This window comes from Centropristis striata, chromosome 2 (genome assembly GCF_030273125.1).
Source record: "Centropristis striata isolate RG_2023a ecotype Rhode Island chromosome 2, C.striata_1.0, whole genome shotgun sequence".
Lineage (NCBI taxonomy): Eukaryota > Metazoa > Chordata > Actinopteri > Perciformes > Serranidae > Centropristis > Centropristis striata.
In genome coordinates this window covers 293,180-306,554 of record NC_081518.1, presented here as the reverse complement: position 1 = coordinate 306,554, position 13,375 = coordinate 293,180, and the positions used below count along the sequence as shown (strand labels likewise).

At 42.3% G+C, this 13,375-nt stretch overlaps 1 protein-coding gene across 2 annotated transcripts in view; it reads right to left on the bottom strand.

Annotated features, from left to right (window-relative positions):
- The window catches only part of mindy2 (MINDY lysine 48 deubiquitinase 2), a 31,661-nt gene that overhangs the window by 2,868 nt on the left and 15,418 nt on the right, over positions 1–13,375 (bottom strand). The window contains exons 4-9 of one of the 2 annotated variants that reach the window (XM_059352225.1): positions 5,917–6,075; positions 5,293–5,395; positions 4,749–4,891; positions 3,021–3,194; positions 2,179–2,376; positions 24–69 (exon numbers count right to left, since the gene is read on the bottom strand). In XM_059352225.1, the coding sequence (XP_059208208.1) occupies positions 24–69; positions 2,179–2,376; positions 3,021–3,194; positions 4,749–4,891; positions 5,293–5,395; positions 5,917–6,075 (823 nt within the window). Of the gene's footprint in view, positions 1–23; positions 70–2,178; positions 2,377–3,004; positions 3,195–4,748; positions 4,892–5,292; positions 5,396–5,916; positions 6,076–13,375 lie in introns of those variants that run through there. The other variant, XM_059352218.1, reaches the window with a different exon arrangement.

Genomic DNA, 13,375 nt, shown 5'->3' with positions numbered 1-13,375 from the left:
TCCTCCTGCTGGACCTCCTGGACCTCCTCGGTCCGCCTCGTCTCCCTCGGCCGGCTCCTGCTGGCCCTGCTGCCAGAGAGAAAACATTCAGAGACGAGGATATATTTCACTAGACCTTGATTGTTCCCCTTTTTTCCTGTAAGTTGCTTTGGATAAAAGCGTCTGCTAGATGACTAAATGACTAAATGACTAAATGTATCAGAAGGGAAGGCAGGTTTATAGTGTTCTTGTAAGAGCACATTATATTCTCTCCACCGGGATTAATCCTAGATTTTATTCTTCTGTTTCTTCTGTGTTTTTTTGGGTCGACTACTCCTCCCAGAGTTTTGGTCACACATACACTAAAAAGGTATCAAACCGACCGGCTCGGCCATGACAAGCATGCTGTGACTTTTCTAAGGGTTTTGGCAAACGGTTTTCAAATTACTCGGCAAAAACACGCCAAAAAAATCCCCCCAATGTTACCCTATGGAGAGGCTAGAGTGGATGACATCATCGCTAGAGTGCAGAGGGAGAGAAAAAATTCTCCTCAATAAACCAGAGCAATACCTGATCCAATCAGCAAAAGACCTGTTGTCATGGCAGCGTTGGACCAGTCTGTGACCAGTGGGTCTGTGACCAGTGGGTCTGTGACCAGTGGGTCTGTGACCAGCGGGTCTGTGACCAGCGGGTCTGTGACCAGCAGGTCTGTGACCAGTGGGTCTGTGACCAGTGGGTCTGTGACCAGTGGGTCTGTGACCAGCGGGTCTGTGACCAGCAGGTCTGTGACCAGCAGGTCTGTGACCAGTGGGTCTGTGACCAGCAGGTCTGTGACCAGCGGGTGTGTGACCAGTGGGTCTGTGACCAGTGGGTGTGTGACCAGTGGGTCTGTGACCAGTGGGTCTGTGACCAGTGGGTGTGTGACCAGTGGGTCTGTGACCAGTGGGTCTGTGACCAGTGGGTCTGTGACCAGCGGGACCGAATGGCTGCTTGTCTGCGTGGGCTACCTCCACTCTCCCATCCCCTCCCCTGTTGCAAGTCATGAGCTTTCATGTTAAGTGTATTATGTGCTCATGTTGCTCCTCCCTCTCCTCCTGTTGCTCCTCCCCTCTCCTCCTGTTGCTCCTCCCCTCTCCTCCTGTTGCTCCTCCCCTCTCCTCCTGTTGCTCCTCCCCTCTCCTCATGTTGCTCCTCCCCTCTCCTCCTGTTGCTCCTCCCCTCTCCTCCTGTTGCTCCTCCCCTCTCCTCCTGTTCTGCTGTATCTCTTTCTTGTACCTGTCCTGCTGGGACGTTAGCAGCTGGCTACATGATGGACGGTGGGAGAGGTGTTGAGTCGTGTGCCTGGCGTCTCTCTCCGTGGAGGATATTGAAGGTCTCTTTCTATTCGGAACCGTGATTACAGGTCTTTTGCTGATTGGACTAAGCATTACTCTGGTTTATTGAGGAGTACAGTAAATGGTGCCAGCTGTCCAAAGCCCCATAAGGCTGCCCGACTTGATTGAAGCGGTGAGCAGAGCTGTCGGCACTCAGACTGTGGCTACAAACCGCAATATGGATAACGTCATGGAGAAGCTGACGGCTTTGTAAAGACCAATGGATCGAATCGAAGACCAGAATGGACAAGGAGAATGGTCGTGTAAATTGTAAAAGAACCCTGCAGTGAGACGCTCTTCACCCCCTCCCCCACCTCCCACAGACACCTGCTGATTGTTGACTCTGTCTGGAGCCTGACCAAGGCTGTCTCCATGGCAACTTGCTGTGTTATTGCTATGACAATCCTGCGAACTGAGAGACTGAGTGATTGGGAGGCTGGCGAGGCGACTCACCAGGAGACTATACACACGAACTTCTACACATATACAGATATGCGACTACCCCCCTACTACCCCCCCATCCCATGCCTTCGCTGCTTTGTACCCCCAGTATGACCAGTGGGTCTGTGACCAGTGGGTCTGTGACCAGTAGGTCTGTGACCAGTGGGTCTGTGACTAGCAGGTGTGTGGCCAGCGGGTCCATGGCTGCAGGACCGGATGGCTGCTTGTCTGCGCTGGCTTGTATGTATGTTTATGTATATGTTTATATGTATGTTTATGTATACGTAGGGACGGTTGATGCTGATACTTCCTGTCCTGTCCACCAGTTGCCTGTTAAGTGTCTTAGAGTGTTTATAAGCGCTTCATTAATGAAGTGTATAACTACCTGAGCCTGAGCTGCTGCTGCTGCTGCTGCGGCCGCCTGCTCCTGCTCCTGCTCCTGGTAGTACTGGGAGGCGCGCCGGTCCTCCTCCTCCTGCAGCTTCTTGGCCAGCTCCAGGTCGCTGATGCCTTCAGGGAGCTGCTCCCACTGCAGCTCCTGGCTCTGCTGCTCCTGCTGCAGCGACAGCGCCATCAGGTAGTCCTGACACAACGATCACAGAGAGACACACTCCATGATTCACCTGCACAGCTGGCAACGCTTCACTACATTCACTCTGCTCTCATTATAAAACTCTCTGTAGTCGATAGTCTTTTCTCTAATCTCTAATCTAGTCTAGTCCAGTCTAGTCCAGTCTAATCTAATCTAGTCTAATCTAGTCTATCTAGTCTACGGAGCAACGTAACACAGCAGCAATCCACAACCACAGCTCCTCACTTCAGCCACTTGTGTCTTCATTAAGGTTAGACACTATAAAACATTGGTTTTTATGCACTGGTCCATTTTGAGGTTGTGCCTGTAGATTTCACTCTCCTGCACAACATTATGTGTTAAACATGTTCTTTATTGTTGTTGCTCTGAATTAGATTCAATATTTTGTGTTCAAATAGTAATTTCTACTACGTTTAACTACGTCTTTTATGTATTTTACTATGCTTATCTGTTTGATTTTATTGTTTTATTTTAGATTGATGCAGTAATTTGATTATTTTGTGCTGAAATGTTTGTTGTATTGTTTTTATGAGTGTATGTGCAGAGTTTTGGAGAGTTTGAGTTGTTTAAATGCTCTCCAGAGATAAAGTGGGTTATCTCCTGGTGGTGCTGGTCTTGCCTGCTGCGTCTCAGACCTGGTCTATCTGGTCCTGCTGGCCCCGGTAGACCGTCTCCGGGTCCGATGGAGGACGCAGCCGGAACTCAGAGTCACAGAAGTTTCCGTCTCCGTCGACGTTGTGGAGACTTTCCCAGACGACCTTCTCCTCCGTCAGGAAACCCTGATCAGTTACCAGCAGGTACAGCTGGCCCTGAGGACACACACACACACACACATATTATACACACACATTACACACATTATACATTATACATTACACACACACACACACACACATTATACACACACACACATTATACACATTATACACACACACACACACACACACATATTATACACACACACACATTATACACATTATACACACACACACACACACACACACACATATTATACATTATACATTATACACACACACACACATTATATACATTATACACATTACACATTACAGACACACATTAAAGCAAAATTGAAATCTAAAACAAGATAAAACAGACATCACAGAGTTTATTTTTAGTTTTAATGTATTTCCTGCAGTTAGACTCTGTAGACAGTAAAGGTGAGACTCAGCTCTTTATACTGGCGACGACAGAGAACTGTTCAGAGAACTATACAGAGAACTGTTCAGAGAACTGTTCAGAGAACTATACAGAGAACTGTTCAGACTGTACCACTTCCTGTCTGCAGATAACAGGAATCTGTTTCCTCCTGCAGACAGACTGGAGGTCAGCTGGGCCGGAGCTGATAGAGACACAAGGAACGCCCACTAATGTAATAATCCACAAACATAATGAAAATCTGCAGCTTTCAACCCATTTAAGGCGGGAAATCATTACCACATTTCTACCATTAAAGCCGTTGGTGCGTTGTGTTATTCTACCATTAAAGCAGAAAGAGGAAACGTTGTTTTCAACAAAGTAAATTATATAATAATAATAATATAATATAAGTCTGACGCCTTCAGCAGACAGTTGCTTCCATGTTCTGACTCTAAAAACTGAACCTTAACATATACACTGTCCGTTACCATGGTTACCACTGTATGGTGACATCACAATGTAACATTTAGAGCAGAGAAACATTTTTAACCCTTTAAACATTACTAATTGTATATTTTAAACTAACATACTCTAAGAATTGCATGAATAACAATGAAATGATCAACAGCATTCATTTTTAACAGTTTTACTTAAATTATTATCGCTGAACTATTGGCCCTTATTGGCCCTTATTGGCCTTTATTGGCCCTTATTGGCCCTTATTGGCCCTTATTGGCCTTTATTGGCCCTTATTGGCCCTTATTGGCCGTTATTGGCCCTTATTGGCCCTTATTGGCCCTTATTGGCCCTTTTTGGCCCTTATTGGCAGTTATTGGCCCTTATTGGCCCTTATTGGCAGTTATTAGCCCTTATTGGCCCTTATTGGCCCTTATTGGCCGTTATTGGCCGTTATTGGCCCTTATTGGCCGTTATTGGCCGTTATTGGCCCTTATTGGCTGTTATTGGCCCTTATTGGCTGTTATTGGCCCTTATTGGCCGTTATTGGCCGTTATTGGCCCTTATTGGCCCTTATTGGCCGTTATTGGCCCTTATTGGCCCTTATTGGCTGTTATTGGCTGTTATTGGCCGTTATTGGCCCTTATTGGCCCTGGCCACTGACTGGAGCAACAGACTGAATCCCATCCAGTCTGACTGGTGTCTACTGGTGACCAGTAACAGTACCAGTGTTCTCCTCGTGTCACCTTGTATTTGATCATGGTGCTGAAGTGATTGTTCCTGAAGAAAACACAGAGTTCTCCCTCCTGAACGCTGGACGTCAGCTCACAGAGACCGTGGTACGTCAGCTGGGTCGCCGTGCTGCTCAGGAACTGCTCCGCCACCAGGCCTGCACACACACACACACACACACACACAGAGACACACACACAGACACACACACACACACACACACACACACACACACACACACACACACTCACACACACACACACACACAGACACACACACACACACACACACACACAGGAGGAAGAGATTCATTAGGATTCATTAAGATTAATGAGCAGAATCAGAAACATGGACCAGGATGAGTCTGATGCTGGTTTACACCAACAGACGTTCAGTCAGTAAAATAATATATGAGATGAGGAGATGAGGAGAGAGGAGATGAGGAGATGAGGAGATGAGGAGAGGAGAAGATGAGGAGATGAGGAGAGGAGAGGAGGAGAGAGGAGATGAGGAGATGAGGAGATGAGGAGGAGTGATCAGCTGATGAGGAGCACTGACCTTCTCCTGCCAGCTCGCTGCTGTCTGACTGTTTGCAGGAGATGATCTTCTCCACCAGCTGGTTGTAGCTGCAGTTCCCTACAGCCTTCACCATGTCCTGCATCTGGAACACACGACACAAACTATATTCAATAACGTTTATTAACTATATATTAACTATATATTTACCATTTATCAGAGTTCGTACACCTTTTCCAGGTCTAATTCAAGCACTTTTCAAGCACTTTTCAGGTCCATTTTCAAGCTTTTCCAGCATCTTACAGCTGTGGTAAATTACATATTTCTTTGAATATGTACGTACATACTGAAAATGATTATTTTATGTTTTCATTTCTAATTATATTTCTATTCTGTAGGATTTTGTTGTTAAAGAAACGCAGATACAATTTTAAGCACTTTATCCAAAATTCAAACCTTGAAAACAAAACATTAAATTCAAGCATTTCCAAGTGTTTCAAGCACCTTCGAACCCTGTTTATGAATGATGGTTATTATAAAGTGTTACCAGGTTCACTTTGAATGAAAGGAGAGCTGAGGGAGAATATTTCACAGTGAATCTAAAGATCCGTGTGGGTTCAGAGAGGAATCAATCAGACGTGTTAGTTCCTGTTTAAAGAGTCTGACCTGGGGGTCGACCAGCCAGCCGTGGTACAGAGGGATGTCCAGCAGATCAAACACGATGCATTCAGGCGTATACTCGAACACTCGGACCCCCGTGAACTTCACGTTGACGTCCAGACCCGTCTGCAGCTTGTGGAGCACGGCCATCGCATCGCTCATGTTCTACACACAGGAAACAACAGGAAAACAACAACAACAACTGTGAGAAAACAACATGACGCTGACTAATAGGGCTGGGCCATATATCGATTATATATATATATATATATATATATATATATATATATATATATATATATATATATATATATTGTGGTCAGATGTAGGGATGGGCGATATGGACTACCACGATTATCGAATAGTACTTCTGTCTGAAATACACACCCCTAGTGTATGTGTTTACCCTGATAAATATCTTAAAAAGTCATGTTTGCTTGTGTCTTTATAGCCAACATCTGTATCAGTCCAGCTGTTCTGATGGTCTGTTAGCTGTCTTCATCTCTATTATATTATGTCTTCATCTCTATTATATTATGTCTTCATCTCTATTATATTATCTCATATTATCCCTGGTTGTCTGCTTCAGCCACTGAGCTGCTGCAGCTTCACACATTGATTTTAAACCTTTACAAGAAGCCATTAGCTGCTATTTATTCCTGTAAAACAGCTTCCACACACTCACACTTTAACTTGGTTTCGTCAAATGTTTCTGCTTTATAGTAACTTCACTCTGACTAAATTGAGTGATTTCATATTTGCTACTTATTAGGTTTTGCTCTGCTTACTGTCAATCAAACAGCAGAAGAAAGGAAGTGGCTGCCAGGAAACATCTGATATCAGATTTCAGAGTGAGCTCTCAGCTCATCACTGAGACGTGATATTTCCTCTGATAATAATAATACCAAGGGTGGACAAAATATCAGGAACACTGGACCATATGATGCAATCCATTAGTCCTGTAGCAATAAACACAACATGATTTCATTTATTATTAAGCTTCAAATATTAACCCTTTGAACCCACATGGAAAAAAAACCCTTATGTTTTCTACTATCTACTGTTTATCGTAAAAAGAAACTGTAAAAACAGCCATTATCACTGAAATCTGATCTTTCCGACAGTCCTTGAACGGATCACAGGTAACAAAAGTTTCCATTTGGAAAAAGAAACCAAAACAAACCTTAAAATTGTGATAAATATGAACTTGAAGAGACTTGCACTAAAGACATTGTGTTGTCTTTTTGTCCAGATGATGGTTGATGACTCAGAGCAGCAGAAGGTTTTCACTGACGTCACTAACACCAATCAACCAACCAACCAACCAACCCACCAACCCACCCACCAACCTACCAACCAACCAACCAACCCACCAACCTACCAACACACCAATCAACCAACCAACCAACCAACCCACCAACCCACCCACCAACTTACCAACCAACCAACCAACCAACCAACCTACCAACACACCAATCAACCAACCAACCAACCAACCCACCAACCCACCCACCAACCAACCACCCAACCTACCAACACACCAATCAACCAACCAACCAACCAACCAACCCACCAACCAACCAACCTAGCAACCAACCAACCCACCCACCAACCCACCAACCAACCAATCCACCAACCAACCAACCAACCCACCAACCAACCAACCCACCAACCAACCAACCCACCAACCCACCAACCTACCAACCAACCAACCAACCAACCCACCAACCAACACACACACACACACACACACACACACACACACACACACTTTTGATGAATTGTCCCATGCAACAATCTATGTGCAATACCAAATCATACCACAATGTGTATGTAAACTGTCTTATTTTGTTATTTTTATAGGTTATAGATCTTTGTAACTTCTCTATGTAGAGCTGCTGTAATGACTGAATTTCTCCACTGCGGGATTAATAAATAAAGTCTTATTTTAGCTTACAGAGAATATATATATATATATATATATATATAATATGTTATGTTATGTACGGCATTATCTGGATTTGCTGCAGCTAACCCTTTCTAGATGTACTTTTTAAAAAATGTATGCATCTCTTTAATCCATCCATCTGCTTATTTTTTGGGGGTGGGACATGACATATGTTCTGTATGGCTTAATATGTTTAATACAAGACAACCATAAACAGTTTAATTCAGCAGAACCACTATTAAGACTGTTAAGCGTCTTTGAGTACCATGTAAAGCGCTCTTTAAATAAAATATATTATTATTTATTACAACATGTACAGTTGAGTTTATATAGTATACTGATTTCACTTCTTCATCACATTAACCCTCTAAACCCTTAAAATGCATGTTTTATTTAAAAGATTGCTAAAAAAAATATGCTGTTTATTGTAGAAAGAAACTGTAAAAACTGGCATTATCATTGACATTTGAACTTAAAGGGGTCATAGGTTAAGAAAGTCTCATATCAACACTCAACACATATTTTTGGGGGTAATTGTACATATTTTATGTTAATTTTATAGGGAGAAGTACCAGGAGCTGGTGGAGGATTGTCGGAGGAACGGGTGTATGACCAGGTGTATGACCAGGTGGATGACCAGGTGTATGACCAGGTGGATGACCAGGTGTATGACCAGGTGTATGACCAGGTGGATGACCAGGTGTATGACCAGGTGTATGCCAGTGGAGGTGGGCTGTCGGGGGTTTGCCAGCCACTCCCTGAGCAAAGCCTACGGCACACTAGGCATAACGGGTGTAACCGTAGAAGGGCCATAGGCAAAAATGTGGAGGCAGCAGAGAAAGCCTCCAGATGGCTCTGGTTAAAAGGGGAGAGCAGTGGTTGTAGTGGGTGGAGCAGGCCACTCTGACAGGCCCAGACCTGGTCACCTGGATCAGGTCACCTGGATCAGACCTGAAACACCCAGTGAGTCTAGGATCCAACCCTGATGATGTGTCCAGGCTGTGCATCAGTAGATGTATTGTTAACTACATATTTTTTTGGTAATTTTACATCTTTTTGGGTAATTTTACATATTTTTGTAGATATTTTTAGTAGATTACAGTAGATTACAGTAGAGTGTAGTAGTGTACGGTGACCTACTGCTGACTCTCTCTCTCTCTCTCTCATAGTAGTGAGCAGCAGTGCTGCAGGATTATCATCAGCTGTGTAATGGACCAGCTCTCTCATCTCAACAGAGGAGCTCAGAGATCACATGATTAGCAGAGCATCACTCCTCTTCAGTAACATCAACGTCAGCAACAGCATTTATAAAGTATTTTCTTGTCAATTATATGGCAGAACAGCGTTTCTTTTGATGGAAAAACTTTTTTTTTTACGGTAAAATATGGAATAAAATGTCAATCTTAAATGTGAAATCAATAGTGCTAATATCATTTTACCGTAATATTAGAAAAAGTTGCACCGTATTTATTACGGTAAAGTTCTGCTGGTTTTTACCATAAAACAACAGTTGTTTTTAGAGTGTACAAACATTAGATCTGGAAAAGTCATTTAGTTGGTTCTGGTGCTCTCCACATTGATTTTACATTAATTCGGCTCAGGTGGTGCCTGAAACAGCTCTGGTGCTCAGCTACACCCTTTAATCAGCACCATCAACCCAACACAGTCAGAAACCAGCTGACAGAGATGGAGAGGATCTTCATCTCCTGGATCACAGATCACCTGACAGGAAGACCACAGTACGTCAGGTTGAACTGTGTTTCTGGGACATTAATGAGCAGCACAGGGGCTCCACAAGGCACTGTTCTGGCTCCACTCCTGTTCACACTGTACAGGGGCTCCACAAGGCTCTGTTCTGGCTCCACTCCTGTTCACACTGTACAGGAGCTCCACAAGGCACTGTTCTGGCTCCATTCCTGTTCACACTGTACAGGGGCTCCACAAGGCTCTGTTCTGGCTCCACTCCTGTTCACACTGTACAGGAGCTCCACAAGGCACTGTTCTGGCTCCACTCCTGTTCACACTGTACAGGGGCTCCACAAGGCACTGTTCTGGCTCCACTCCTGTTCACACTGTACACAGCAGACTTCAAATACAACTCTGAGTCCTGCCACATCCAGAAGTACTGACGACACTGCTATTGTGGCGTGTATCAGGAATGGACAGGAATCTGAATATAGGGATCTGATAAAAGGGTAATTTTAGGGTGGTAATCTTACATCTTTTTGGGTCATTTTACATCTTTTCGGGTAATTTTACATATTTTTGGGGTTATTCTACTTCTTTTTTTGGTCATATTACGTCTTTTTGGGTCACTTTACATCTTTTTTTGGTCGTTTTATGTAGAATGATCAGGCTGTCTCATTCTAATAGAGATAACAGACTCACTGGATTTACCCTCGGGGATAAGTAAAGTCATTTTGTTTGATTTTGATTTGATTGATTTATTTATTTGATTTTGAAAACCCTGAACTGTCAGATATTTGTTGGTATATTAATGTGCGAGCATGTTGATGTGAACTTTATGAGTCGGTCTGCGTCCATGTAAATCTATAAAAATAAACACAGCAGATCTATGAACCCAAAACAACAACAACAACAACAACAACAACATATCAATCAGCGGAGGACTAAAGTCAAGTGTTACATAATGCCATCAGCAGCAGCTGTAAATAATGAACCGTTTACGAGACTGTAATTTCTCAATGTGGGTCATTTCTTTATGCATCCTGGCACAAATCAGCAGCTTCACTGCTCCACATTCCTGCTGGATGTTTCATCAAGCTCATCTAAAGTTTCTAACGTCTGTCAGCCCACATTTACACACAGAACGAGGACAGAAAACCTCCAGGCAGAACGTGATTACAAGCTTTATAAAGAGACATCTTGTGTATTGAGTCATAGTAAAGCTGGCCGATATGGACCAACAGTCATATACTGATGTTTATATGCTGAATATGGATATACGATATATATCCTGATATTTTTATCACAAAGTGAGAGCAAATGTTCAGTCAAAGTCAAATCTGACATGTCACAAGTAGTTAGAGAACCTTTTTTAAAATCAAAGCTCCATAAAGTGACATTTAAATAAAAAATATCTTAATTAAAAATAGCCTATGAAATAAAATAGGCCAATGGTGGTATAGTTTGTCCAAAAGCAGCTGAAAAACACTATTATATATGTATTATATATATAATTGAGCGTGATTATGTTTTGAAAGTTAAAAAACAACATTTTAGATATCCAATTTAATGTTTTTTGGGTTTCTTTTGGGTTTAAAATGTTGATCCAGTAAATTTAAGTAAAAAAGAATAGCTATCAGGTCATATAGGTCGTGCTGAAAGAAATAATACCAACGTGTCATGGGAAACATTAGTAAAGTGGCAGAATGAAAATTATTAAAAAACTGACTGAACCTCCCAAGTCTCTGCAGGGTTAAAGGGACAGTTTCTCCCAAATCAAAAATATTAAATTTGCTCTAACCTGTAGTTATTTATTAATCAGGATAGTTTTAGTGTGAGTCTGTGAGTGTTGGAGATCTCTGCGGCCTTCTCTTGACTTTCATGGAACTAAATGACACTCTAACACTTAAAATACATTTAAAACCTCAAGAGTCATTAATGTCTCTTTCCAGAAACCATGACCCGCTTCTCAAGGTGATCCACAGACCTTTTAGTGAGCAGCTTCATCTCTGAACAGTTTCATCTCTGAACAGTTCCATCTCTGAACAGTTTCATCTCTGAACAGTTCCATTATTTCTCTGAAATTAAGCAAAATTGAACTTTTAAACTTTGTCACAAGATAAAACAGACATCAAGGAGTTTTTTTTTTTTTTTTTTTTTTTTTAAACTTATAACTCAATTTCAACCATAAATGTAGTTCGTGCAGTTAGAGGACAGATCACCTGAGGATCACCTGGAGGAACCAGAGACGACACCCACAAACGACAAACCACATCAGCACACAGATGCAAACATGGATTAATGGAGGAAAGGTTTAGATCTCTAAACTATAAACTACTCTGACCTCCTCAGATAAACTGTGATGTTGGCTAGTTCAGCTGAGCTGCAGGCCGTTTTCTTTAAGAGATCACCACAAAAACACGGTTTATCTCAGAAAGAAACTGTAAAAATAGGCATTATCGCAGGAATTTGAATATTCCAACAGTCCTCGAACAGATCATAGGTTTTGAAAGTTTCTGTTAGAAGAAGAAACCAAAAACGAAGCTTGAAATCACATTTTATTCAACATGTCTCATTAAAAACGTTGCCAAAAATAAAAGGTTGTATCTAGATCCTGTTAAAAACATTAAATGATGCTCCTCAGCAACACTATGAAGCCTGTTTACACAGAGCAGAGAGGAGAGGTCAGGACAGGTTGCAAGGAGAGGTTATAATTATGAAAATGCCAGAAAAAAGGACCTTTTTTTGTTCCATTTTCTAGCCATGATTGTGCTGATTCAATAGAACGTTATATTGCTGTGAAATTCAAGGCCACAGTGAGAAAAAACATGTAAAAAGAGCAAAAATCTCCCTGAAACAGCTTCAGTTGATCAACCGACAGACCAGAACCACAAACGGACAAATTCACATCTTATAGTGACTAGAGATGTTCAGATACCATTTGTTCCCTCCTGATCCTGATCCTGATCCTGATGCTGATGCTGATGCTGATGCTGATGCTGATGCTGATGCTGATGCTGATGCTGATGCTGATACTGATACTGATACTGATACTGATACTGATCCTGATCCTGATCCTGATCCTGATGCTGATGCTGATGCTGATGCTGATGCTGATGCTGATGCTGATACTGATACTGATACTGATACTGATACTGATCCTGATCCTGATCCTGATCCTGATCCTGATACTGATCCTGATCCTGATACTGATGCTGTAAGTATCGGCTGATACCGATCAGATACCAGGATGTTATAAAAAAATCTATCATTACACCTGCAGGACTGTGATATGATTATCACTGTGGTTAAACCCTTCGTAAAACATGAATAAATAGAGCACATTCAAGCCATTTATTTTTACATTTATTTTTAAATAAAATAGTAGTGCAACAGCAACTTAAATACATAAATCTAGGAATATATTTAAATTAAAGTGCCACAATATTAGCTCAACGGAGCGCACCAGTAAATAGATTTCTAATTTAATAAATGACGTGGTATCAGACTCCAGTACTCGATGATACTGATGCCAATATTTTCACCAGTATCGGAGCAATTTCTGATCCTGGAATCAGAATCGAGCAACTCTAATAGTGGCCCAATAGACTCAACGCCTCCTGCAGCAGCAACACATACACACTGTACTGCTACAGAGCTAACTGTTAGCCTGTTAGCACATACACACTGTACTGCTACAGAGCTAACTGTTAGCCTGTTAGCACATACACACTGTACTGCTACAGAGCTAACTGTTAGCCTGTTAGCACATACACACTGTACTGCTACAGAGCTAACTGTTAGCCTGTTAGCACATACACACTGTACTGC